At 34.5% G+C, this 25444-nt stretch overlaps 2 protein-coding genes across 7 annotated transcripts in view; one reads left to right on the top strand and one right to left on the bottom strand.

The window, feature by feature from the left end:
* The window catches only part of LOC126978839 (nuclear pore complex protein Nup153-like), a 42831-nt gene that overhangs the window by 15383 nt on the left and 2004 nt on the right, over window positions 1–25444 (bottom strand). For 3 of the 6 annotated variants that reach the window (XM_050827932.1, XM_050827931.1, XM_050827930.1), the window contains exons 2-7: window positions 21524–21748; window positions 20241–20517; window positions 18780–19097; window positions 18557–18710; window positions 11433–14538; window positions 10355–10559 (exon numbers count right to left, since the gene is read on the bottom strand). In XM_050827932.1, the coding sequence (XP_050683889.1) occupies window positions 10359–10559; window positions 11433–14538; window positions 18557–18710; window positions 18780–19097; window positions 20241–20517; window positions 21524–21748 (4281 nt within the window). In that variant the 3' untranslated portion in view covers window positions 10355–10358. Of the gene's footprint in view, window positions 1–956; window positions 1056–5564; window positions 10560–11432; window positions 14539–18556; window positions 18711–18779; window positions 19098–20240; window positions 20518–21523; window positions 21749–25444 lie in introns of those variants that run through there. The other 3 variants (XM_050827929.1, XM_050827934.1, XM_050827928.1) reach the window with 3 other exon arrangements.
* On the top strand, window positions 4338–5961 carry LOC126978854 (uncharacterized). Its single transcript, XM_050827967.1, has one exon. The coding sequence runs from the start codon at window positions 4432–4434 to the stop codon at window positions 5482–5484; it is 1053 nt and encodes a 350-aa protein (XP_050683924.1). The 5' UTR covers window positions 4338–4431; the 3' UTR covers window positions 5485–5961.

Raw genomic sequence — 25444 nt, 5'->3', positions numbered from 1 at the left:
GTACCTCGTTGAATAATTCACAGGCTGAAACTTAAATATGATCACTTACTACTAATTAGATCACGGATCATAAACTTGTAAATCATATAAAAATATTAATAAATAAATATTTATTTATTTAATTATTGCCACGGCGTAAATTTTCGAAATAATCATTATAATTAGGAAATCGAATTGGAACAAAATCTTTTAAAATTAAAGAATATTAAAAAAGTTTGTGGTATGTGTTAAAATTAGGAGCTAGTTAGCAGAAAAGTTTGGGTGTTAATTAATCCTTTACACGAATTAAAATCTAATTGCTCGTAATGATACATAAATATATGATATATAATATATTATATATGAATATATTTATAAATGATAATAATAATATATTTATATATAAGCTGACCCAGCAAACGTTGAATTGCCATATAAAGTAATAAATAAAAAAATCCATTGCCATCTTGCAACCCTATTGCGGATCTGTGGATCTAACAGAATAATATAAAAAACGCGATAGAAAAATAGATGTTTATCTTAGAAGGGTGAAAATTTGATGTTGTATATATTTTTTAAAGCAAGTTATATGTATCTTTAAAAAAAATATCTAAAAATTAAAAAAAAAAATGGTGTGGACTACTCTAATATTTAGGGGGATGAAAAATAGATGTTGTCCGATTCTCAGACGTACCCTACATGCACACAAAATTTCATGAGAATCAGTCAAGCCGGTTCGGAGGAGTTTAACTACAAACACCGCGACACGAGAATTTTATATATTAGATAACTATACTATGCAAATATGTATATTCTCATATCGACAGTTACATTAATATAAATGTGATCTAATTTTAAGGTTCCCTTTGTTAATTTTAAGATGGACCTAAGCCAAGTCTAACTAGTTTAAACTAGGGATGTTTTAGTTATCTCAAAGAAAAAAACAATTTACATAATTAATTTTTTTTAATAGATTTGTTTTGTGTTGTGTAGTAATTCGGTTTAGACAGTCTTTGGTATTCGTTTTTCAGATATTGCAATAAATGTTTTTGGAGTCGTAGGCGTGGGTCCTGAATCTGAAATTATAAGAGAATACAATATATTAACATAAATTCGTTAACCCTAATTTTTAGGCTTTAAATATTGTTTGCACATCATGTACAATATAATATAGTGAAAACGATTTAACGAGGTTAATAAACTTAAAAACTATTTTAAGATCAATAAACTTATTAAACAACAATATAAATACCAAAAAAAAAATGATAACAAATTTAGTTATAATTAAAATTAAAATATCGACAATTGATAAAAAAGTTTCAAACACGATTAGATTATAATATTATAATTTTTACTCTAGATGAATTAAATTCATACTCTCTCGCTTTTAATCACTTTAAGCATTCTTTATTATCTTATTATTTGTTCTTTAGTGCTTACCTTTCTTTATCAAAAAGAATTTAACCATGAAAATTCTTTTACTCTGACTTTCTGATTCTTTTCCCCATCTGACCGGTCAGATTTTAAACCAAATATTTTACAACTCTTTTATGACATTGTTTAGCTTAGAAATGTCTTACGCATTCATTTTATAAATAATTAAGCAAATTACCCTGAATAATACACGAATAAAGTAAAAAAACGACAATTCGTAACAAAAATTATTAACAGTTGCTTTTATTTTGAATGACATGTCTAATGACACTCAAATCAAAACAAATAAAACAGTCGAATATATGTTAGAGCAAGACAGCGTTTGCCGCCATTATTTTTAATACAGTGTCATACATTTTCATGTTTAAGAGAGTTGCGGTAGGCTGGTGGAAGTGTGTCGACGTTAGATTATATACTCTTTGACGCATCTTCACCCTGTCCACCTGCCACTGTCAACAATATTGTAACATACCTTCATACGAAGCTCCGCGAAAACAAGGAATTATGCCGTCTTGCGCTAGAATCAAGAACGTTGAGATGGTGATGAAGTGTAGCCCAAGAAGGGTTTGTTTTCACCGGTAAGTCAGTAAATCCATGCGCTTTATGGATATGGATCGACGATATGGTATCGATAGGATTGTACTTAATTGTAAACAATGTCGGAATTAAATATGCGTGTAAACTGAAAATTGGTAAAAAGGGTGATGTGGGCGTAACAGCCGTGCCGTCATGTCGGGCGTCACACATAGACGTCATAAACGGTACGGTTCGGACGGTAGTAGTAATTTTGTTCAATGGACAATGCGTCATACCATCCAATATGGTCCGGTACCAGACCATGTCCGATGGTTAGGTCGGGCGAAATTCGACCATGGGTTTGACTATATAAATTAAATTAATACTTCAACCGCTTCATGTGCAGTTCACCGCATCGTGTTGTGCTATATGCGTATTACCTATAATTTGTAAGATAAAAAGGCAGACTTCGAGTATCGACTGAGGAGTTTTCATCAGTTAGTCAAAAATAGTGAATATCTAATGGTTAATCTAGTGTGTTAAAATATTATTGGTCAATGGACATTACGTTATTAGTAGGTAGAAATAGGTAAAAATACACAGGCTGCACTAAAAGTATCGGGAATTGAATATTTCCACTGTTCCTGTCATATTAAAATCGTTTTAATTGGAAAATCCTTGGTTTTAAAAATCGAATACCATTTATTTATTTAAAAATAGATTCTCCGTCTTGTCAAATTTGTTTCGTCGTTGAGAAAATGGAATTGACTCAAGAAAATTCTAGAGCGATGATTTATTATGACTTTCGAAGTGGTTTAACAAAAAAACAGTGTGTTGACCGGATTATTTCTGCGTTTGGTGATGAAGCCCCATCCAAAACCACAATTCATCGCTGGTTTGCTGAATTTCAACGTGGACGTGTCAAGCTTAGTGATGATCCCCGTCAAGGTCGTCCAAAAACTGCAGTCACCAAAGAAAACTTAGGTGCTGTGCGTAAGCTGATTGAGAAAGATCGACATGTGACATACCGCGAAATTCAGGCAACTTTAGACATTGGCATGAGTCAAATACAAATAATAATGCATGAACAATTAGGTGTAAAAAAGTTGCGGTATCCCGATGTATACCGCATTTGCTCTGTGAAGAGCAAAAAGCGGCTCGCGTTACTTGGTGCGTCAGAACTCTCGAAAGATTCTGCGCAGGATCCTCAAATGATGTATACAACATCGTATCAGGTGACGAATCCTGGATATACGCGTACGAACCCGAAACAAAAACCCAGTCACGAGTTTGGGTGTTCGACAATGAGTTAAAGCCAACAAAAATTGTTCTTTCACGGAGTGTTGCAAAAAAAATTGGTGGCCACGTTTATCTCCAAAACCGGCCATGTTGCGACTATTCCTGAACAAAGGGACAAAGAACGGTTAATGCAGAATGCTATGCTAGCATTTCTTTGCCACAGGTCGTTTCTGAACTCCGTAAAGAGAACTGCAACTGCCGCATCATCCTCCATCACGACAATGCGAGTTCTCACACCACGCACAGAACAAAAGAGTTTTTAAAGCAAGAAAACATAGAATTATTAGACCATCCGCCGTACAGCGCCGACCTAAGCCCTAATGATTTCTATACTTTCCCTAAAATAAAGAATATATTGCGTGGTCAGAGATTTTCATCGCCTGAAGAAGCTGTGGACGCCTACAAAACGGCCGTTTTGGAGACCCAAATTCCGAATAGAATGGTTGCTTCAATGATTTGTTCCATCACACCAATTTAACGGAGAATACTTTGAAAAGCAATAAATACATTTTTAAACAGTAATGTTGATTCTTGATTCCCGAAATTTTCAGTTCCACCCTCGTACTTCTGTGATACTGTGTAAATAGCACAAGTTTGTAATTCTTTATGTTCTTGTAAACCGGTTATATTTACTGGCAATGACTTTCTGTACACATAATACAATTTTGCTAATCATTGTTTACTAGGTCTTTAAAAAAAAAGAGCGACTCTATAGTTTTCATTTCTGTGTGCTAGACGTCCTTTCATTTGTCTCATTCTAACAAGCGGGAGAGAAAGAGATGTGAATACTTGTCAAAATTATTTTGCAAACCAATCTTACTTAAATAAAATAAACTTACCGGTGATAAATCACACCATATTTTTTCTGCGTCGCTAACGTATTATTTAAACACTTTTTATAGCACACTTAGGCTTGGTGATTAACACACGACTAAGGAGAAAAGTGTGCTTACATTGTCTTTTAGCACACTTTTGCCGTTCCGCTATGAGACTGTGAATGATATGTCCATATGTATATAGAACGTCATTGGTTATATTATGATGCAATTGACCTTAAGTTAAGCAAAGAGTTTAAACAACTTACAAATGACAAAAAAGAAATGATTTAGTTGACATCACATTATTTATCAATATTAATATTATATACAAATTAGATTTAAATGTTTTATATGTCGCTATAAAGTTTTGGAAAAAAAAATTGATATGATGTCCACAAAAAAACTAGCACCATTTGGATCAAGTGGCGAAAGATTTGGCAAAGTTACTCTTCATCCTAGTTTAGACCCGAACGGATTATATGCGATACGATGTCAGGGCTGTGATCCATGTTTGTACCATCCTCAAAGTATTAATGATATATATCAAGTAAATCGACATAGAAAGATCGACAAAGATCCATGGAGATACAAAACAGAACTTGAAGAGTGGGCGAGAAATCTAGGATATAGGAACCAAAAGGTTCTAGATCAAAGGAAGTGGTTTAATAGTTTACTTGGACCGGCTTGGCACGAAATAGGCCAACCAACAAAGTATGAACCCGCCTGCAAGAATGTCGGTTTTGGTAGAACTCAAAGATTTAAAACGAAGGTTAGCACCAATGTACCTAGTCCAGGCACGTATTATAAAGCAGTTCCTTTTAAAGCAACACATGGACCCCACTCAAGCAAACCTTCTTTTGAAAGAGAAGAACCCTGTCGGTTTAAAGACACGTGTCCCAAATGGTCATTAGCTCCTAACAGATATGTTATCATAGACAAAGAATGTATTGAACAAAAGTCTAAGAAAATTGTATCTTTAAGAGGCCCATATGATCTTTTTACTGGCATTCGTGATGGTACATCAATAAAAAATCATTTTAACACGCAAAGAATTAGTTCGGCAACATGGCCTTTACAACTGAAAGGCAGCTTTGAAACATACAAGAAATCACATGTAGGTATGATGAATAAAACGAACCGATCGAAGCCATATCGCGGACGAAATGCCTTAGTAGATATTACAATGTGTTATAAAAAACCGCAAGATCCAGGATCAGCACATTACAACATTGACAAGCCCAAGATTTTTAAGCAAAATAAAAAGGGATTTAATAGTAGTTATGATAAAGGACCAGGATACCAGAGGGTTATTGTGTGGCCAGGTGTTGGGCGCTACTCAGTGAAACACGTTACTTGCGGTATTATCGGTCAGGGCCATAAACATGTGTTTAAAACAAACAACAGAGAACAATTGGCGCCCATCTGCCGCAACCAATGAACTCTTTTTAATGCCTTTGCCTTTAATGATTTGCCTCAACAACTTGGCAAAATAAAATGTTGAAGGGTAAAATAAAAAACTCGGTTTAAATTCAGTTTATTGAGGAACAACTCTAAAATTAGATAATAAAAAACAATCTTAAAAGAGGATACAGTTGCACATATATATTAATATATATATTTAGTTTTGCTCCCCAATTTTATATAACATATACTCTACTTATACAAATTTTATTTGTACCATTTTTATGGACTATGCAGTCTAAATTTTGGTACAAATTAAATTTGTACACTTATTCCCAGAAGTATCACTTAAAAATAAACTGTTCATATACTCTAAATACTAAATACTGTCGTATTTTAAATAATGCCCGGTTCCTATTTATAAAAAATGATTGTTCTTACCACGTACCGTATATATTTTATACGGGACATATTCTTAAACTACTTCTATAAATAATAAATGTCACAGTATTTATCTGATAGTTTTTTTTACTAGCGGATAAAATGCCTAAAGAGAACACAATCTCTGTATAGGAGACTTAACTTCACAGAATTATTGTTAGTAACAGTATTTGTCTACGATTGTAGCCAGACAAACAAAATCAAAAGGCAACAACTTATAGAAAAACTTTAAGAAGCAAATCTTTAGCAGGTAAATATGTGAAAATACGAGCTAAATGTCTTATAAAAGTTAAAAAATATCAACAAGAAAAATAATGAGCTTAAACGAAATGGGGACAAGAAAATGACAAAAAGGCCATCATTAAAAATGGGCGCTACTGTTACGTAACACACGACAAGTTTATTAACGTGAATCAACTATATCAGTAAATCGTTAATAGGATTTAATATTGATAATAAAACAAGATGGGCCTTCATTAAGTGTGGGTAATAGTTTTATTCCGTGTGAAAATACATCAGTTGCTCCTTGAAGGACGTGATAGCTTAGCAATTAACTACTTATTTCTGAATAGTCAAGATTTCTACACATAAATCCAATAAAAAAGACCCGATAACGATCCATTGAGTATTTTTCTCAAAACAAACAAAAACATAAACAACTTGATATATATAGCGTGCGGTATCGAGTTTCAAGTGCCCCGCGGCACAAAGGATCACGCGACCGCAAGGTCTTTTGGGAGGTTAGGAGCACTCGCACAACGTCCGATCCTAATCCGATCCGTACCCGTGAAAATACAGTCCGATGTAGTCGTAGAACTAATTCTAACAGTTGACGGAAGCCGGGTCTAGTGCGTAAACTACGATAGAAATAGTTGTACGACTACTTCAGAGTTCAGACCGTGTTTTCACTGGTACGGATCGGATAAGGATCGGACGTAGTGCGAAAGCGTTTTAAGATAAAGGATGTACAGCTGATATTTTTTTTTGGGTCTTTGAGATTTCTGGCCTTATTTAAATTTTAAGTATAATATATTTTAAGGTACTATAACACAATATAGTTACATAAACTACACACAAAAAAATCTTAGTTGAATTACTTGTGTGTTTTTGTATTAAGTAACGTAATATAAATCAAAATATTATAAGTTTTCTTACTATAATTGTGGTACGTAAATATACGTGGCGCAGCAAATAATATTAGATATAAACATGCAAGTATAAAATATTATATTATTCTATGAGTGAATAAATTACATAATTATGTAATAGGGGTTAAAGTATGAAATTGACGTTTTATTTTAATAGGTACTTCGAATTGACATAGAACCTTCATGGTTTGAGATTATTGAGTGAATAAATTTTCACGTGGTACCTATGTTCTTCTTTTAAAAGATGTACAACGTTTGATTATTGACTTTCAGTTGTTTTTGAAGTAAAACTTCTTTAGGCGCGACTTGGGGGTAACCTAGAACTTTTTTTTTGACGGAAGTAACGCTCAGTACAAAAGTCGATTGATATAATTTTTATTTTTTTATAATTTCACTGTCACTTAATAAAATAATATTAATTATATTATATATTAATAAAGGCATTATTTTATTTTAGGTAGAGAAAATGCCAACTTTGCTCAAAAGATGATGTTATATCGTCAAATTTTCCGAGAAAAAAAAATAGCAAAAAATCTAACAACGCTCCTAGCTCTTCAGTAATACGTGAGTGTTTAGTTGGTAAAACGGCTTTATTTAATGTAATATATTAATGCGTCTGTTAATTATTCCTAGTTAATTATTACTAAGGTTTACTTCAATCGCGCGTAAAGATTTCACGCACACACTTTTTTTTTATTCCGCTTAGACAAGAAAGCTGGATACTTCGAAGATTCGAGTGCTTTTTGAATAAGAGTTTCGACGTTTAACGCTTTCGTGATGGAAACTTTGATTTGAAGGACGAACCACGTGGAAGACCGCCCACTCAGGTAAATTACAATAAATTGAAAGAAATGGCCGAAGCCGATCCGAGCCAAACTACCCAGGAATCAGCGGCATGGTTTAACGTTGCCTTACCAACAATATTGACTCATTTACGTTAAATCAATTAAATAAAAAAAATTCCAAAATGGGTGCCTCATGATTTGAGTGATCTGCAGAAAGGCTACAATGGCTGACCCCAGGTCAAATACCACAACAGTGTCCTAAAGCAAAGCTTACCAATAAAAAGATAACGGTAACTGTTTGTGGTCTAAGCATGGTGTGATTCACTACTTTTCTTCTCAGGAGGTAGTACAAAATTCTTTCACATAGTTTGTTGAATCTAGATCACCCCAGTTCTATCGCAAAGGCATAAATGACCTTCCTATTAGATGACAGCAATGTATAGATAATAATGGTCATTATTTTGATTAAATAAATATGTTAAATAAAAAAACAAATTTTAATTTTTCAGTATAAACGGTATATTAATACTTTAACCCCTAAAAATTTTCCATTTTCGATTGGGTTAGTCGTCTAATATTTAGTTACACACGTCTGGACTATTTTGTAACATCTTTATTTATAAATAAAAAATTTTCATATCTCGACAAAAAATATAAAGAAAAGAGTAAAAAATGTATGCCTATTCCTTATACAATTGCACTTCCCAAAATACATGATTAAGTTTCAAACTGTTTGAAAAACAAAGTAGTTTTAATACTTATTATACTTAATGAAACTTATAAATGCTGAATTATAAGTTTCATTAAGGTATAAGGTATAGGTAAACTATTGGTAACGAAAGAGAAGAGGATCAGAGGGTTTTTGTAAATTGTTGGTACAACAATGTAACAACGGAACTTATAAGAAGAAATACCATGAGGCACTGACGTAGTTACTTGTAGTAATTTTTATGGCAATTACCATTCGTAGATTTTCTCGGTGATTATAGGAACTGGGCATTAGCGCATATTTAAAACGGTATATTAATTTTTTACCCTACAGAACCCCTTTGTCAGCGAGTTCGACTCAACTGATATTAAAAATTTATTATTTACAAAACAATTTCATTAATTAACCTGATTACACAAAAACAGAGCCATTTAATACTTCAAAATTATGAGAATTGCAATTATTATAATATACAAAGGTCGAGTTTAAACGTAGAATTTTACATTTTACATGATTGTGAACTTCGAACCTAATTCATTTATAGATCTAAAATTTCCTCAATTAGCATAAAATGGCTAAAATAAAGTTGATTTTATGTTTACGTATAACGTGGGTTCTATTTTATAATAATTATATAGAATGTAGTCACTAAAAATACATTTAATATAACTGGTATAACTAAGTAAGAGTAATATTTAAGAGTGCTTGAAACAGCACAAAATAAGAAAATATTACATAATAACTTAATGTTAAAATTTTCTGTTCAGTTCATTATACATACTTTGTATCTTGTAATATTTTTATTATTAATTTTAAAAGTTATCTTTCAAGTTTAATAATCTATACTAATATTATAAAGCTGCAGTGTTTGTTTGTTTGTTTGAACGCGCTAAATGCAGCGCACGCAAAAATAGGTTTTCGATTTTACACCTTGTGTTACAAAATAGCAATTTTATTACGGATCCCTAATTTTGAAAAAAAAACATAGCCTATAGCCTTCCTCGATAAATGGACTACCCAACACTGAAAGAATCATTCAAATCGGACCAGTAGTACCAGAGATTAGCGCGTTCAAACAAACAAACAAACAAACAAACACTGCAGCTTTATAATATTAGTATAGATATGGCAAAACAACGTTTGCCGGGTCAGCTAGTAAAATATAAAGCCATTTAATAATAAAATATAAAATAATATATAAACAAATTAAAATTGGGATTTCGTACTTGGTTTTGACTGGAAATAAAAAAAAAATAAAAAAATACAATATCGATTAAAATGATAAATAATTAGTAAGCTTACTAAAGTAATGATAGGGGGCCATTTTTATAGACTCATTATCTCTAGGTCTTTCATGATTCAACAGATTGTAAAGGGTAAATACTTATTTCTGACATAATATTCAATTTAAGGGTGCCGTAATTTTTTCACGAGTGCCTTTACGAGAACAGACTAGTGAACATTTATTACCCCAAAAGCTGTTTCTTTTATTATCACAAATATTAAGTGATCATTTAAACTTTTACCACATACACATTTAATCAAGTTTTAACAGTGAAACTACAAGCGAAAAAATGCATCTACATTCAGCCTCATATAATTGTTATAATGTTAGTTTTATTAGATGGCCAAAAAGTCGTAACTGCAGCTACTTGTAATGCCGTAATTCACACATACATAGACAATTTTCTTCTATGCCTGTTTAGAATATTTACAGTTCAACATGATTTAAGTTTTAAATTAATGCAATTTTGATTGTGGTTAAAACATTTACAAGTCCAATATTAGAACAGTAAAAATAATAAAACTTTTTTGCAGACTGACACATTCATCGTGTTGTTGTTCTACGGACAGCTTTCCTTATTCGTCGTATTGCTGTGGAAGGAGTGTTAGATTGTGAACATCCAATTGTGAACTGAGGTACACCTCCTCCAAAGCTAAGTTGGCCAGGTTGTGAGCTTCCAATAGTAAACTGAGATGCTGCTGCTGATCCTCCAAAGTTATAAACCCCTGGCTGCTGACTTTGTTGCTAAAACAATTATAAATTTAAATACAAAAATAATCGAAATATTAGTATTTGGGTATTATTAGTAGGGTTAGCCCTATTATGTGAGTAGGCTACGAAGGCTACTTCTAACAATAAGATAATAATTAGTTTTTATTTATGGTAGAGGACAAACGAGCGTACTGTTACAGTAATGTTAACTGATCACCGGCACCCACACTCTCTTGCAACACCAGAGAATCACCGGAGCGTTGTCGTCCTTTCAGAAAAGTGTAGGCGAGTAGTTATATTTTTTATTTATTTGCAGCACCAAAATTCCCGAAATGCAATACCGCTCTTCAAAACTTAATTTGCATAAAAGAACGACATTTTACTATCACTAACATTACATTAATTAAATATCCACCATCATCCAACATTTAAAGAAATATTAATTCATGCAGGAAATATTTTCCATTGAATACTTGTCATTTGCGACAAAAAATAGATAAAATATAAAAAAAAATAATAGGACCCATAATAAAAGAATTATAATGAATAAACATAACCACTTGTTTGTATATAGAAATAGAAAAGAAAATAAACTTTAAAATAAAAAATAGCAAAAAAAATTAAAACATTTCTATGCCTATGTGTTGTTATATAATTTAAACAAAATGTAAAAAGGAAAGAAAACTATTGACATTCATATGTGTCAGTTCTTTGACCTAAATTAATAGTGATTTTGATTTGATTTTTATATTATATATAATGAAGTCTCCCAAAATGTTAATGATGAGTTTAGTTGTATTAGTGATTTTTTGTGTTTTATTCGTAAGTTTAGAATCTCATTTCACTGTTAAGTCACAGATATCAAACCAGTAAGACCTTTCTAATATATTAAATGAATATACATACCTGATTTAATCCAACTACATTCATAGGCAGCTGAGAACCAAAGTTGAATGTTGGTATGGATGCAGGGTTAGGTTCGAAAGCTGAAACTGCTTGTGTTTGTACTCCGAATGGTGTTCCACCCATATTGGGTTGACCAAACATTCCAGTAGTTGTCTGATTTGTTCGAGGTTGTGGATTTCCAAACATAAGAGAATTTGATGGCTGTTGCAATGGCGATAAAAATAGTGAACTATTCCCATTGGAGTTTGAAATGCCAAACATGTTCTGTTGTTGTGCACTAGAACCAAATGCCCCAGTACTGTTGTTAGAATAAAGTGGCACATTGGAGCAAAATGTTCCAACGCTATTTCTTGAATTGAGTGATACATTATTGCCAAAGTTTGGAGAACCATTAATTTGTCCACTAGTGCCAAATGGATTATTTGAATTATAAGTCATAATTCCACCAAATTGAAAAGGAGCTGGCTTTTGAGTTATATTTGTAGAGGCACCAGAAGAAAACATACTTGATGATTGGTTATTTGGTGGCCATAAATTGGTACCATTATTTACTGGTGTTCCAAATATTCCACTTGCTGTCGCTACACCTGAATCAATTGGTGAACTGATAACATTCATGTCATTTGAGTTTTCTGGTAAGCCATTGCCTCCCAAAACATTGTTGCCTAATAGTACATTACCACTGCTAAGTGTTGATGCTGGCATAATATTCTGCATTAAGCCTGAGTTCAAATTGAACTTATTTGTATTATTATCATGTGCTCCACCAAAAGTATTAGTAAATATAGAAGAACCTTCAACCTTATTTGAGGACCCAAAAGTAAAATTGAATTTTGGTTTTTCAGTAGCCGTATTAGGGGTGTTACTACTAAAATTGAATACTGGAGTTGGAGTTGGAGCAAGAGTAGCTGATGTCATAGGGGTAGGTTCCTCTTTGTTATTGAACCAAGAATGGGTAACAGATGTTACTGTCATCGAAGGAAATATTGGAAGTGAATTGGTAGCAATATTTTCTTGTGCTTGAAATAATGGGGTTGTTGTATGTAGGTTGTTGTTGTTACTTTGAGATTCGTTTTTAGAGAATAATGATGATTTTGATGGTATACCTATAGAAGCCGCTGTAGTCGAAATTTGCTGTATACTGTGTTGGGAAACTGTTGATGAAACAGCATTGTCAAAATTTGGCTTAACAGATAGTTCCGCTGATGGCAAAGATTTTGATGGCACAAAAATATTTGAGTTAGTATTTAAGTTATTTTCAGCAATATTATCATTACTTTTTAAATCACTGGATTGTGTGGTTTTGATGTTAAGTGTTTCATTTGAAACTGAAACAGTTGGCTTCAGGTCACTACCAAGAGATTGAGGTAAATATTTAAAAGTTTGTGGTTTTTCTTCAGAAGGCTGCTTTACAAGTTCAGAATTTGTTTGTGTTATCTGTGGCACTTGCTGCTGAAGAGTGTTTTCAAAATGAGGAATTTCTTGTTCTTTTGGAGTTTCTCCTATTACAACATTTGACGTTGGTTGGAGTGCTATTTCTGTACCTTGATTGTTATTTTTTTTTGTAGCTGTTGTATTTAAGGTATATTCTGGAAAAATTCCAAATTTGAATGCTGGTTTTTCACTATCTTTTTTGTTCTCACTTTCACTATTATCAAATGTTTTATTCAAAGGAATTCCAAATTTAAACGATGTGTTGGGTAATGTATTATTATTTTTTTCTGTTATACCCAATTTATTTTCAGAAGAAAGTTCCTCTTTTTCAGCTAATGGCATAATTGTATTAATACCAAACTTAAACTGTGCTGCTCCAGTAAAATCAAAGTTAAAACTTTTTATATGTTTTTTATCTGTGCCAGGCTTTGGCGATTCACAACATACACATTTACTTTTATCAGGACTATTTTGCACCAGACAACTAGGGCACTCCCATTTACTTGCCTGTTTTTGTACCATATTCTTAATAGGTTCTTCAGCACCAAAAAAGTTTTGACATCCATCATTCTTAAATAAATCGCCAGTCTTTGCCACACTACTGGAATTTTGTGTAAAACAGGCAACACATTTCTTATCTTCAATTTTGTTCTCAAGTAAACATATTTTACATTTCCATACATTTTCTGGAGATTTTAACAACTCTTTATTTATTGAATTGCATTTCCATTCTGGGGGATTTGATTTTACAAGCAAATCACTTACAGAATCAGATTTTCTTTTACAATCTAAGCATTGCTCTGCCTCATTTCTTAATATAGCATTACAATCATAACATTTTTTTAAAAATTCAATTTGTGGAGTACTTTTGCTACCACAACAAACACATTTTACTGGTTCAAACTTGTTGGAAACGCAACAATCATTACATTTCCAAATTCCATCACCTAACCCAGCTATTATTTTCTCTTGCAACTTTTTTGAAGCAACATCACAGGTCTCATTGTTGTTAGTTACATCTGTGCTAGCAACATCACAGGACTCATTGATATTAGATACATCTATGCTAACAACATCACAGGACTCACTGTTATTAGTAACATCTATGCTAACAACATCACAGGACTCACTGTTATTAGTTACATCTATGCTAGCAACATCAGATGACTCCTCATTATTAGTTACATCTATGCTAGCAGCATCGCATGACTCATCGTAATCAGTTACATCTAAGCTAGCAACATCGCATGACTCATTATCATTCGTCACATCTGTGCGTCTATTATCTATATTTCTTTCAGGACTTCTAAAACGAAATTGAAGATCCTTGTTGCAATTTGAATCCTCTTCAAATGATACTTTAACTGGAATTGAAAACATATAAGCATTACCTTCATCTAATATATTAGAATTTTGTGAAGATATTTGCAATTTCAAATCCTTACGATTTGTTTCCTTTGTGTCATCTTTTGAAGTTGATGTAGGTATGATTGGACTTGGAACACATGAGCTTGTCGAATTTTCAAATGAAAATGTTGGTAAATTGTCCATGTCAATATGCAATTCTGCTGAAGGTAGGTTCACTATTGAGGGCTCCTCTAGTATATTGATATTAACAACTTTATCCTTCTGCAAATGTTTTGAAGTAATCTTTCCATTATTTTTTGTTGTACTGAAAAAAGTATATAAGAATTTCACAATATTACAGGAACTAAATCTAGTTAAATTGTTATATTTCCGTAATCGAAATCCTATTTCTGCCGCTGGGTTAAGTTTAAAGGGTGCAAGTGCCAGTGTAATTACAGGCAGTCCCATAGACAATAGTACCACCTTAAAGCCTGGCAACACACTTCTTCACCCCTGGTTCAGCGGATGTCCATGGGCGGTTTTGCCTCATCACTTCCCATCTCGTGAGCCTCTCGCCCATTTACCCTTACTAAGAACAAATACTCTTCATCCAAAGTTTATGATAATTAATTGATTTTTTTTTAATTGCAAGAGAGAAAGACTAGAGTAAAATTCAATTATAATTATTTAACAATGCCAGTCCTATAAAAAATCGCAGTATTACACCTACAGTGTTTGCTCTATGGTATGGACTGTAATACGACATATTTGTATAAAAGGATCCCAAAAACTAAAACGTAAAACATCACCAACTATATCTATAGATATATGCAAACATTATTGGATGCAGTCTAGGCTGCGCGTCACTATACATTGCGTTCGTGGACTTTGAAAAAGCCTTTGATTCGATCGAGATCTGAGCAGTGTATCAATCTCTTCAGAGGTGCCATATTGATTATCGATATATCGAAGCGTCGAGGAAACGCCACCATGTCAGACCGTCTCCAGGATCAGTTATCGAAGCCTATCCGACGGCAGCGGGGAGTCAGACAAGGCGGTGTCATATCGGCGAAACTCTTATACAGCTTACCAAGGAGTAGGTCTCCAAAAGAACAGGGACAAGACAAAGAACATGTCTAATGCTCATATTGCACCTAGTCGCGTAACAGTTGGGAAATGTACGTACTCTCGAAATTGTTGACAAAAGTTCGGGCTTAGACGAAACGACCCTGCCGTCACCGGTCTTCAGCTTCGTTAGTTGGCTCTGCCCAATAGACTAGAGGTTTTGGATCTGGATGGGTACAGGTCGGAGCGTAGAGTTCACCACTCCAGTTTTAGATTGATATTCAATGTGCCTCTTACAATGCGGTGGTCACTACCAGTTTTCACTGTGTTGATCACAGAGATATAATTGAATATATGTCTTTTGGTCGACATAATATAGTCAATCTTATTTTTGGTGGCACGATCGGAGCTAATCCAAGTCCATTTGCGTTGTTCTGGCTTCATAAAGAAGGAGTTCAATATATTATAGAGATCCTTCTTCTCTGAGAAGTCAGCCAGCATCTGGCCTCGGTCGTTCCGATTTCCATAACCAAATTGCCCCACTCTCACCAACGTTTTCCCAGTTTTGCGTTGAAGTCTCCCATGACAACGTTGAAGTGGGTCTAAGGTGTGTGAATGGCTGTTGAGGTGTCCTCATACATGGCCTACACGTCCTCGTCTGAGTGTGCCGAAGTCGGAGCTTAAACCTGAATGACCTTCAGCGAATACCGTTCGGTAATTCTGAACGGTAATTAGATATGCTACCCTATTCGACACGCTGCCCACCTCAGTTACGTTGCTGACGAGAGATTATGCACGAGGAACCTGACACCACCCTGGGACAGTTTGTGGCCCTCCCAGAAGTAGAGCATGTGACCGGAATTTAGGATTATCCAGTCCTTACCCTATCTTCGCACCTCAGATAACCCCACAACATCCCATTGTTGTCTGCTCAAAACTTCCCCCAGTTCGTCCAACTTCTATATAATACACACATCAAAAAAGTCTAAGCAACATGCATGATATTACAAATTAACTATTTATATTAATTAATTTCTAAGTCTTTATTCACTCAAAGTGCATAGGCATGTAAACTTTTTTTTATTGATGACAAACGGGCTGGTTGTAAAAAAAAATCGATTATGTTTTGTTTTTTTCATAATATTTAATGAAAGGGAATTTGTTTGAATTTAAGTGCGTTTTTAATGCTACGTTTAGTCTTGATTTTATAATTTTACCAACCATTTGAATATAGTTAGCGACAAAATTGAATTGTTAGATATTCTTTACGTCATGGAGCGACATCAGTTATCTCGGCATTTTGGCATGCATAGAAGTGTTATTTGTCGTCTTTGGCAGCGCTACAATAATAGAAGAGAACCCGCTGAACAGCATTCAGGCCGTAAAAGGAGTACAACCACTCGGCAAGACCGGTACATACAACTGACTGCAAGACGCCAGCCGATGTTAACCGCTCGAGAGATAAGTTTGAATCTACAAAATTCAAGTAGTGTTGATGTAAGTCTCCATACTGTGCGAAATCAACTACATGAGTACGGCCTACGAGCTCGACGCCCAATTAGGTGCCCACCGATAAACCGGTAAACGCCCTCGTCGAAATGAATGGTGTAGAGAACGCAGAACATGGACCCCAGGGAAAATAATATAAAATTATGCTTTTCGGATGAGTCGCGATTCGGGTTTAGGCCTGATACAAGAAGGGTGCGAGTGTACCGTCGGCCCAGAAATAATGAAATGCCTTGTGCATTCAGGAAGTTCATCCATACAGCGGCTCAACAGTTATGGTATGGGCGGGTATTATGAAGAACAGGCGAACTGAGCTCGTTTTTGTAGATGGAAACATGAACGCTGAGGATATTCTCAGACCTTATGTCCATCCATTTGCACAAACCTTTGGCTCCGCTTTTACGTTAATGCATGACAATGCGCGTTCACATACAGCTCCCCGAACCAGTCAATACTTGGCAACGGAGAACAACCGGGTATTGCAATGGCCTGCACAATCGCCAGACCTCAACCCCATCGAGCACGCATGGGATATGCTCCAGAGACATGTTTTGAAGGACTTGGACGGAGTGACAACAACCCAACAACTGAAGGATTTGCTACAATTCCATTGGGAGCGAATACCGCAAGATCACATAAACAGTCTCATTAATTCAATGAATAATCGTTGCCGACAAGTTCTGAATAGCAGAGGAGGCCATAATTTGTATTAAATTATCCTATTCTATCACAATAATTTTTTTTTTTAGAAATTTCATTTTGTTAAAAAAATGTTTAGTTGCTTATGTACCTTACTTTCTGCAGTACATTCTAATATTGTTACTTTCTGTTATTAAAAGAACCTATAAAGACAACAGCTGTTATTTTTACATCATAGGACCCTAAAAATATTTTTTTACAATAATGTGAAAAACTATCCTAAAATTTAAATTAGTACATGTTGCTAGACTTTTTTGATGTGTGTATTTAGAATTTTCAATTTATATTAATCAAACAACTACCAAACCCGTACTTGCTTATTAATTGTGTTGCAGTCTATCTCACTTGGACTTTCAAAAGCTAATTATGATAATTCTCATTTAAAAGATTGTGGAACATAAGACTCTGTTTTGGAATACAATAGATTTTTTCAAGTTTAATGACTTAACAATCATATTCTTATTCTAGTTTAGAAAAGAAAAATAATTGTGCTTTAAAAAGCTGTAGATCTAGGTTGTGCTTTCGTAACTTGTAAAACAAATTTTTTTGTGAATAATATTTTCACCAAGACCCAGCCTAAATTGACTTAGTTTAACTGTAACAAATTAATTTAATATATTTCTTAATCATGATAGCAATTCCAATGATACTGCTAATCAGAGCTAGCAAGTGGCTGGCTGCGAGAAGTCTGTCAACACAGTTCTGAACTTCTGGAAGGAGCTGGTTAGTTTAACCAACAAGACCTGCAAGCTAAATGGACCATACCAATTAAGGAGTTAAATTGCAGCAACAGAAGTCCCTCACACCATACCATACCAACAAAACAATCTCTTCCTTTTATTACATTCAATGTATATCTTATACTTTAAACAAGCAGTTCTTGTAAATATATTTCAAACATCTCGGAATTTTGTCTCTAATAATTTTAGTACACAGGTATTTTTGGAGTCAAAAAAACCAATTCAGCCAAGTATTGTCTCTGAAAAAAACCCTGTTTTACTGGGTTTACACATGGAGCAAAAGGTGGGTCACCTAGAGCCTTAGCCTAAATAAGATACAACATAAGATAATACCTTATTGGCACTAGGTAAGGAAATGATCTTGAAGAAGAGCTATGTGAAGCTATAAGTTGTCTTGCTGCACTTGTCTTCTCCATAAGTATTTTCGTTTGTTTCATCAACAGCATTGGTGCCATTTTCGGAATGTGGAGTTCTGGTTCATCGGATTCTGAAATAATTCATCTTGTTAATGTAAAATAATAGTAATAAGAATACAAATAAATTTGTAAAAACTTACCATTACTTTCACTACAATCTGATTTTGAATTATTCAAACCATGGTCAAGAAACCCTGATATCCTCTTTGCCTCTATTAATGGTGATGAACTATTATCCAATAAATCCATGATCTTTCTAACAGAGTGGCTCACATTTACATCTTTAGAACTTTCGCTTTTGTTTAGCAATACGGTCTTCTTATCTTGTATGTTTGCTGATTTTAAACAGTTTGCAAAACCCCCATAAGTAGTTCTTTCGGGATAAAATGATGATCTTAACAGTGAGTGCTTGTAATAGGAATGTTTTTTGCTTCTTAACAACTCAGATTGTGAATTTTCTGAAAGATGTGTTATATGTGTATTTAATACTTACTTAAAATTAAGGGGTTAACCCCTATTATAATAATGTATTAAATGTATGGAATGGCTGTTTTATTATAATAGGTTTTTAGAACATAGAACCTTCATTGTTTGAGATTTTAGAGTGAAACTTTATTAGAAACTTATTTAGCTTAGAAAAGAAATATGGTTACTTCGCAGCAGAAACAGCTCGCAATATCACTGTTGTGTTTGAAGAAGGGACTGCTAATGAACGCACCGTGCGATTTTGTATTAAACGCTTTCGTGATGGAAACTTTGAATTGAAGAACGAACGACGTGGAAGACACAGGTGAATAACAATGAATTGAAAGAGATCGTGGAAGCATCCTAGCCAAACTTCCAAGGAATTAGCGGCATTTGCGTCAAATCAATAAAATAAATAAATATGACAATGAGTGCCGCATGATTTGACTGGTAGAAAGAAACGCGTGTTGAAACTTGTGTTGCCTTGTTGAATCGATACAGAAATAGAAAGGAATATTGGATCGAATTACATAACCGTAAGCAAAAAGTGGAATGGCTGACCCCAGGTCAAACGCCGCAAAAGTGTCCTATAGCAAAGCTTACAACAAAAACGTAATGGTAACTGCTTGGGGGTCTCAATGTCTACTGTGCCGAACTCCGAACATTGTTAGTAACACTAGCAGTGAAACAGCCTCGACACATAAATCGATCTTCACCATTATGATCTCACACTCTCACCATTACATCGTTATCATGGAGATAACACGAAACATCATACAGCACGAGAAACCGTTTTAACTCTACAGGAACTGCAATTAAAAACAATTCGTCACCCTCCGTATTCCCCCGTCCTTGATCCAACGGACTACCAATTTTTTCGTCAATTGGACAATTTTCTACACGATAAAGTTTTCTTCTTAAAAATTCCTTCACATAGTTTGCCGAAACTATATCACCATTGTTCTATCGCAAAAGCATAAATGACCTTTCTATTAGATGGCAGCAATGTATAGATAATAATGGTAATTTTTTTGATGACATATGTATGTTAAATTAAAAAAACGAATTTCAATTTTTCTGTACAAATCATTTTAGCCCCTAATATATACATACACATTAAATTTAAGTAAGTTTACCTTCATTTCTATTTGGTGAGTCATTATTGTTGCCATAAGAATCATATAGTGATTTCCTTTTCCTTGTTACAGAACTATCACCTGATGATAAATACTTCAAAGGCAATAATTTTTGCTGTGATATAGTTGATGTATATTTTACATCTGCTTTTTTAGATTGGGCTGAACTAATTTTTTGACCAGCGGCTAACTTTTTCAGTACAGATCTTCTAGTCTGAGTATACACAGAAACTTGAGTGACTTCAGGAGAGTCCAAATGTGACGTAATAAATTTAGTCTGCAAAAAATACCATACTAAATATCATAGATATCTATATCATCCGCTTCACCTTGATACAAATCAATTGAGTTAACATAACAATAATTAATGGTCTAAGAGCCGGTAGACCCCAGACCTACGTTATTGTATAAAAGCTGAATGTTTGTCAGTGCATGTTCCTAACACAGCTAAGAATGATGGACCATTATGGAGTTTGGGCTACAGTGGCTTTGGCAGGTAAAAGCGGTACTAAATGTGTGTAAAATACCGATCTAAATACATCAAATAATAAAGTTCGATTTTTCGGTATTACCTTCAGAATATTATTAAAAATTACGCTATTCATTGCCAGACACTTAACATCGTGGCAACCCCTTAATGTTCATGAAATTATAATTTCACTTAAGTCATAGTATAAAAACTGATTTTTATATATAATACTTGGGTAATAAGTAGAAGATGTTTCCTCATTAGCCAGACACTTTTGATAGTTCCAACCCCTTGCCAGACAAACATTGTAAATCGTTGGAAGAGATTAGTGATCAGAATGACTTATGCAAATAAACGTTTTGGCGCAGAACTGATAGTCTATGTAATTTAGAAAACATTCTAAGAAAAGACATTCTATGTTATAACTATCTTAAATTTTTAATTTATTCTGTCAAATGTCAATAACAGTTTTAAAAATAGAACAATAAAATATTCCTCAAAAATTAAACTGGTCTGGTAACATAATGGTCCATCATTATTACCTGTGTTGGGAGCATGTGCTGTCAAACTTTCAGCTTTTATAAAATAACGTAGGTCTGGGGTCCACGGGCTCTTGCTCTATAAGCAAATAAAGTTGTAAAGATTGAATTGAAGATTGACTATTGAACAAAATTAAAATTACCTTTTTTTTTGACATTTCAAGTCTTCCTTTTCTTTTTACCTTTACATGCAGACACATATCCTTATAGCCTTAATTAACAAATTCTCACGGAATAGTTCATATAAATATGTATTTATAATATTTTTAACTTACTTCTTTAGAAACATTTTTATGTTTAGCTGAAGGGCTTAAACACAATCGTTTTGCAGCTGGTGGATTTATTACTTGGCTGTCTGAAGCTTCATCTTCAGTTGATGAATCTGTAGGGTCCACATGAGTGGAGCCATTGGTATTAGAAGACCTGGGATAACCAAACCATTTGGTTATTGATGCAGGTAATAGACCTGACATCCTGGATGTGACATTCATAACAAAAGTCTGAAAAAAAAATTAAAATTTTATTATATATAAAAATTACAAATATCAGGCACATAAATATTTATAGAATTAATCAGAAAGAAATATTACCTTAGAAAATTATTTGAAAATATATTTAAGTGTGGATGTTTGTATTTGGATAAATTATTTTTTAAAGGATTAAAATGCGTGTAATTTATAAATAATTAATATTTTATTATAAATATTATTTTCAACTGAGTTTCTCAAGGTTGTGGTTCCTTTACGTCGGTAAGTACCTAACGAATTACTTAACTGTCTAAAACATTAAGTGTTCCTTCGGAACACTACCCCCTATAAATTGTAACCATACCAAGCATTATTCGAAACATGTACAAGTGTCAAGCTGTCAATGTGTATGTTTGGTATTTATTACAAACTCCTTCGAAACGGCTAAACCGATTTGTAAGAAATTTTGTGTGCATATCGGGTAGGTCTGAGAATCGGCCAACATCTATTTTTCATACCCCTAAATGATAAGGGTGACTCACCCCTAAATATTTTTTTGACAATTTTTTTATATTATTATGATTAAACATTAAATAAAACATACAATTCATTTGTATCGCAATCCACAATAGGGTTGCAATATGGCAATCGAATATAATAATTATGGTAGTACGAAAAATTTTAATGTACGATATCATTGATAGGTCTGAGTATAGAGGTCTGAGAATAGCTCATATATTTTTTATACCCCAAAGATTTTTTATTACTTTATACGGCAATACAATGTTTACTGGGTCAGCCAGTTTTATTATATATAGCTGTCGAGCTAGGTTTTGTTTTTGGTCCTTTTTTGTCGGGAATGTAATCTATAATTGGTTTCGGAGCATCAGCTGGAGAGCCAGTTAATTCATAAAGCATCAGCCGTATCTGTCTTCCAAAGTTCACCATGGCAGGTGTAAGTCTAGTTGATCCATGTACCGCAGTACGATAGAACAATAGAAACAGCGGCATGTATAGATCCCAATTTCTTTGATGTAACTCGCCGACTTGGCAGTGTTTTTAATTCAGTATGAAAGTCTCCCAAGTTTCCTATCGATCTCTAAACTTTCTTCTGATACAAGCCCCGTAGTGAACTTTTTTTATGAAAAAGGAGAACAAACGACCATACGGCTCACCAAATCTTAAGTGATCACGGCCGCTCACTATCTCTTGCAACACCAGAAAGTCACAGGAATTTTGCCGGCCTTTTAAAAAGGTATTCGCGCTTAAATTGATGATACCCATGTCATATAGTCACCGCACAAGGAAGCTTGTTCCACAGCTGGGTTGTATGTGGTAGAAAGTTCCTGGGAAACCACAATGTGGAAGAACGCCACACATCCAGATATTGGGGATATCATAATAAGTAGCGAGTCGTGCGAAGGTCAAATTTGGCAGGAAGAATCACGACACACAGCTCTTCGCAACACTCCCAGTGATAAATGCGGTAGAAGACACACAATGAAGCGACGTCTCAACGCAACGCTTAGTAATTTAGCCTTTGACAGAGCACTGGATCCCCTACAGTTTTTCATTGCACGCGATCAAATGGTTCATGCTGATACGGTGGTGCGCCAGCCCAGAGATGACAGTAATACTTCATATGTGGCCAGACCTGTAGAGCGATAGAATGTGGGCATGCTTTAGTATTGCCGTGCTTTATTTATGACGCACATCTTCTACGAAGCCAGCTTGGCTTTGCCTTCCAAATGACTGAATTGACAATCGCTCGAGGTTTTCAGACCATCTGAGGGTATTCTGTGGGTAAAATTGGACAACTCCATTTCGCAACCTTCTCAAGGGCGGACTTGATAGAAGATACAAGTTTCTTTCGCTACTGGTCGGAGATCTCCCGAGAGAGACCTGCTTAGCCCGTTTATACAGCATTACAAGTTCTGCCATCTACAAAGCAATGTTTGTTGGAGGTGTCCAACACATCTTTGATATCCAGAAGAAAACGGTGTAGCACACAGTCTAGGGATAGCTGGTTGTTCACTTGTATAAATTCTCAGGAAGCTCAATTGATGGAAGTTTTGAGAGAAGCGCCTTGTGCCATACATGATCTTCTTCCTTGCTTTCGATAGCTGCCGCCCATTATGTGATAGGTATAGAAGATCGCCCACCGACCGATCATGGCGGAAGCTGAACTACCGGTCATTGATCAACTGGACAGCCTTTAGGAATGCCAAGAGCTGGCATTTAATTATGCACTCCATGATATTGGAGAATATATTCCCTATTCGTTTTTCGCCCGGGAAGCACAGGACGAATTTTATGGGCGAAATTTCAAATTTTTACCCCCCTATGATGCCATCAAAATGTGGTGTGTATATTCTAAGAAAATTACTCGTCTCTTTGAATAAAGACGACTTAAACATTCCAAGGATAGAGCAAAATGATACACTTCTTCATGGGCAAGCTTCTTAGCAACAGTCTTCGCCTCTTAATTCGAGTAGCAGACACTTTAGGTCATTTGGTGAAGTCATTGGGAAACATGACGACAGTTCCGATACTCAGTTAGGGGAAAAGAGTCAACCACATCACAGCTATTCTTGCCCATGGAGTCCTCCCATTTTACTGTTGAAGCTATCAAGATCTCGTTTAATGTTCTTTCACTAAAGCGCAAGTTGTAGAGTTTCTACAATTACCTCAATGTTGTCATTGCAGCACACCCAGTAAAAACGTTCTCAAAGAACACTTTGTAATAACCATCTGTAATGGTTATTCCTTTCCGTGTGACAACTGCTTTCTATAAAGTATGCCATTCCTTCTTGAAAAAGTTGCACTTATTCAGGTTAAGCTGTAACTTCGATTCATGGAATCTCTTTAAAAAAAATATTATCTTATAACTTTCTACAATCCTTCCTACATGGGTGAAGATGCAACCCATGATATATCCCAGCCAGGAGTCTCCTAGCAGAACAACTAGTGCTAGTTCCATAACTTGTTCAAAAGTTGCTGGTAAAAAAAAATTATAGGTACAGGCCATTTCCCGTCCTCATATTTTTCTTATCATCCGATAGAAGTTACACTTTTTGATTTGAGAGTCAAGAACCTCTTTACACCTCCCAATATTTCATTTGTGTTGACAATGTGGGGTAAAGAATAGCTGTACTTTTTGTCACATTATTTAACATCCTGTAGTCTATATAGAGTCTGGTGCTTCCATCCTTCTTCCTTACCAGTTCTACAGGGGAACACCATGGGCGTCAACTAGCCCTTAGTTAGTTCATTGACCTTGCTTCGCCTCATTTCGGAAACTGCTTGCTCTTTTGCTAATGGAATGTGTCTGCATGATGCATTTGGCACCTCCTCCAAATCCCTTTACCAAATATTTCAAACAGGTATTTGAGTGTTGACCATGATATAGCACCATGGAAGCTAATGACTTTGAGTTTTCGAACTCCAGTAGTTACAGATTAACTGCATAGCTTCTAATAAAACCCTTTGCCGCTTCTTCTCTAGTTCTTCTAACATCCCTTCACAACATCCATATCTACAGCCGTCCTATGTAATGTACATATTCACTCTTCTGTTAGCAATATTATTATTGTCAGAAGTACAGGGGTTGTAAAACACCATTTTGATTCCTCAAATTATTATATTATGTTGCAGCGGGCAGTAAAATAGTACTTAGCAAAGGAATGACCAAACCAAGGGTACTTCCATTTATACAAGTAAGCCTTTAAT

The sequence above is a fragment of the Leptidea sinapis genome, chromosome Z (genome assembly GCF_905404315.1).
Source record: "Leptidea sinapis chromosome Z, ilLepSina1.1, whole genome shotgun sequence".
NCBI lineage: Eukaryota > Metazoa > Arthropoda > Insecta > Lepidoptera > Pieridae > Leptidea > Leptidea sinapis.
Note: the sequence above shows the minus strand (reverse complement) of the source record. Positions and strands in the feature narration are given on the sequence as shown.

Bases quoted from the DNA above. Each gene is read 5' to 3' on its own strand.
- LOC126978854 (XM_050827967.1), top strand. From the start codon at position 4,432: ATGATGTCCACAAAAAAACTAGCACCATTTGGATCAAGTGGCGAAAGA.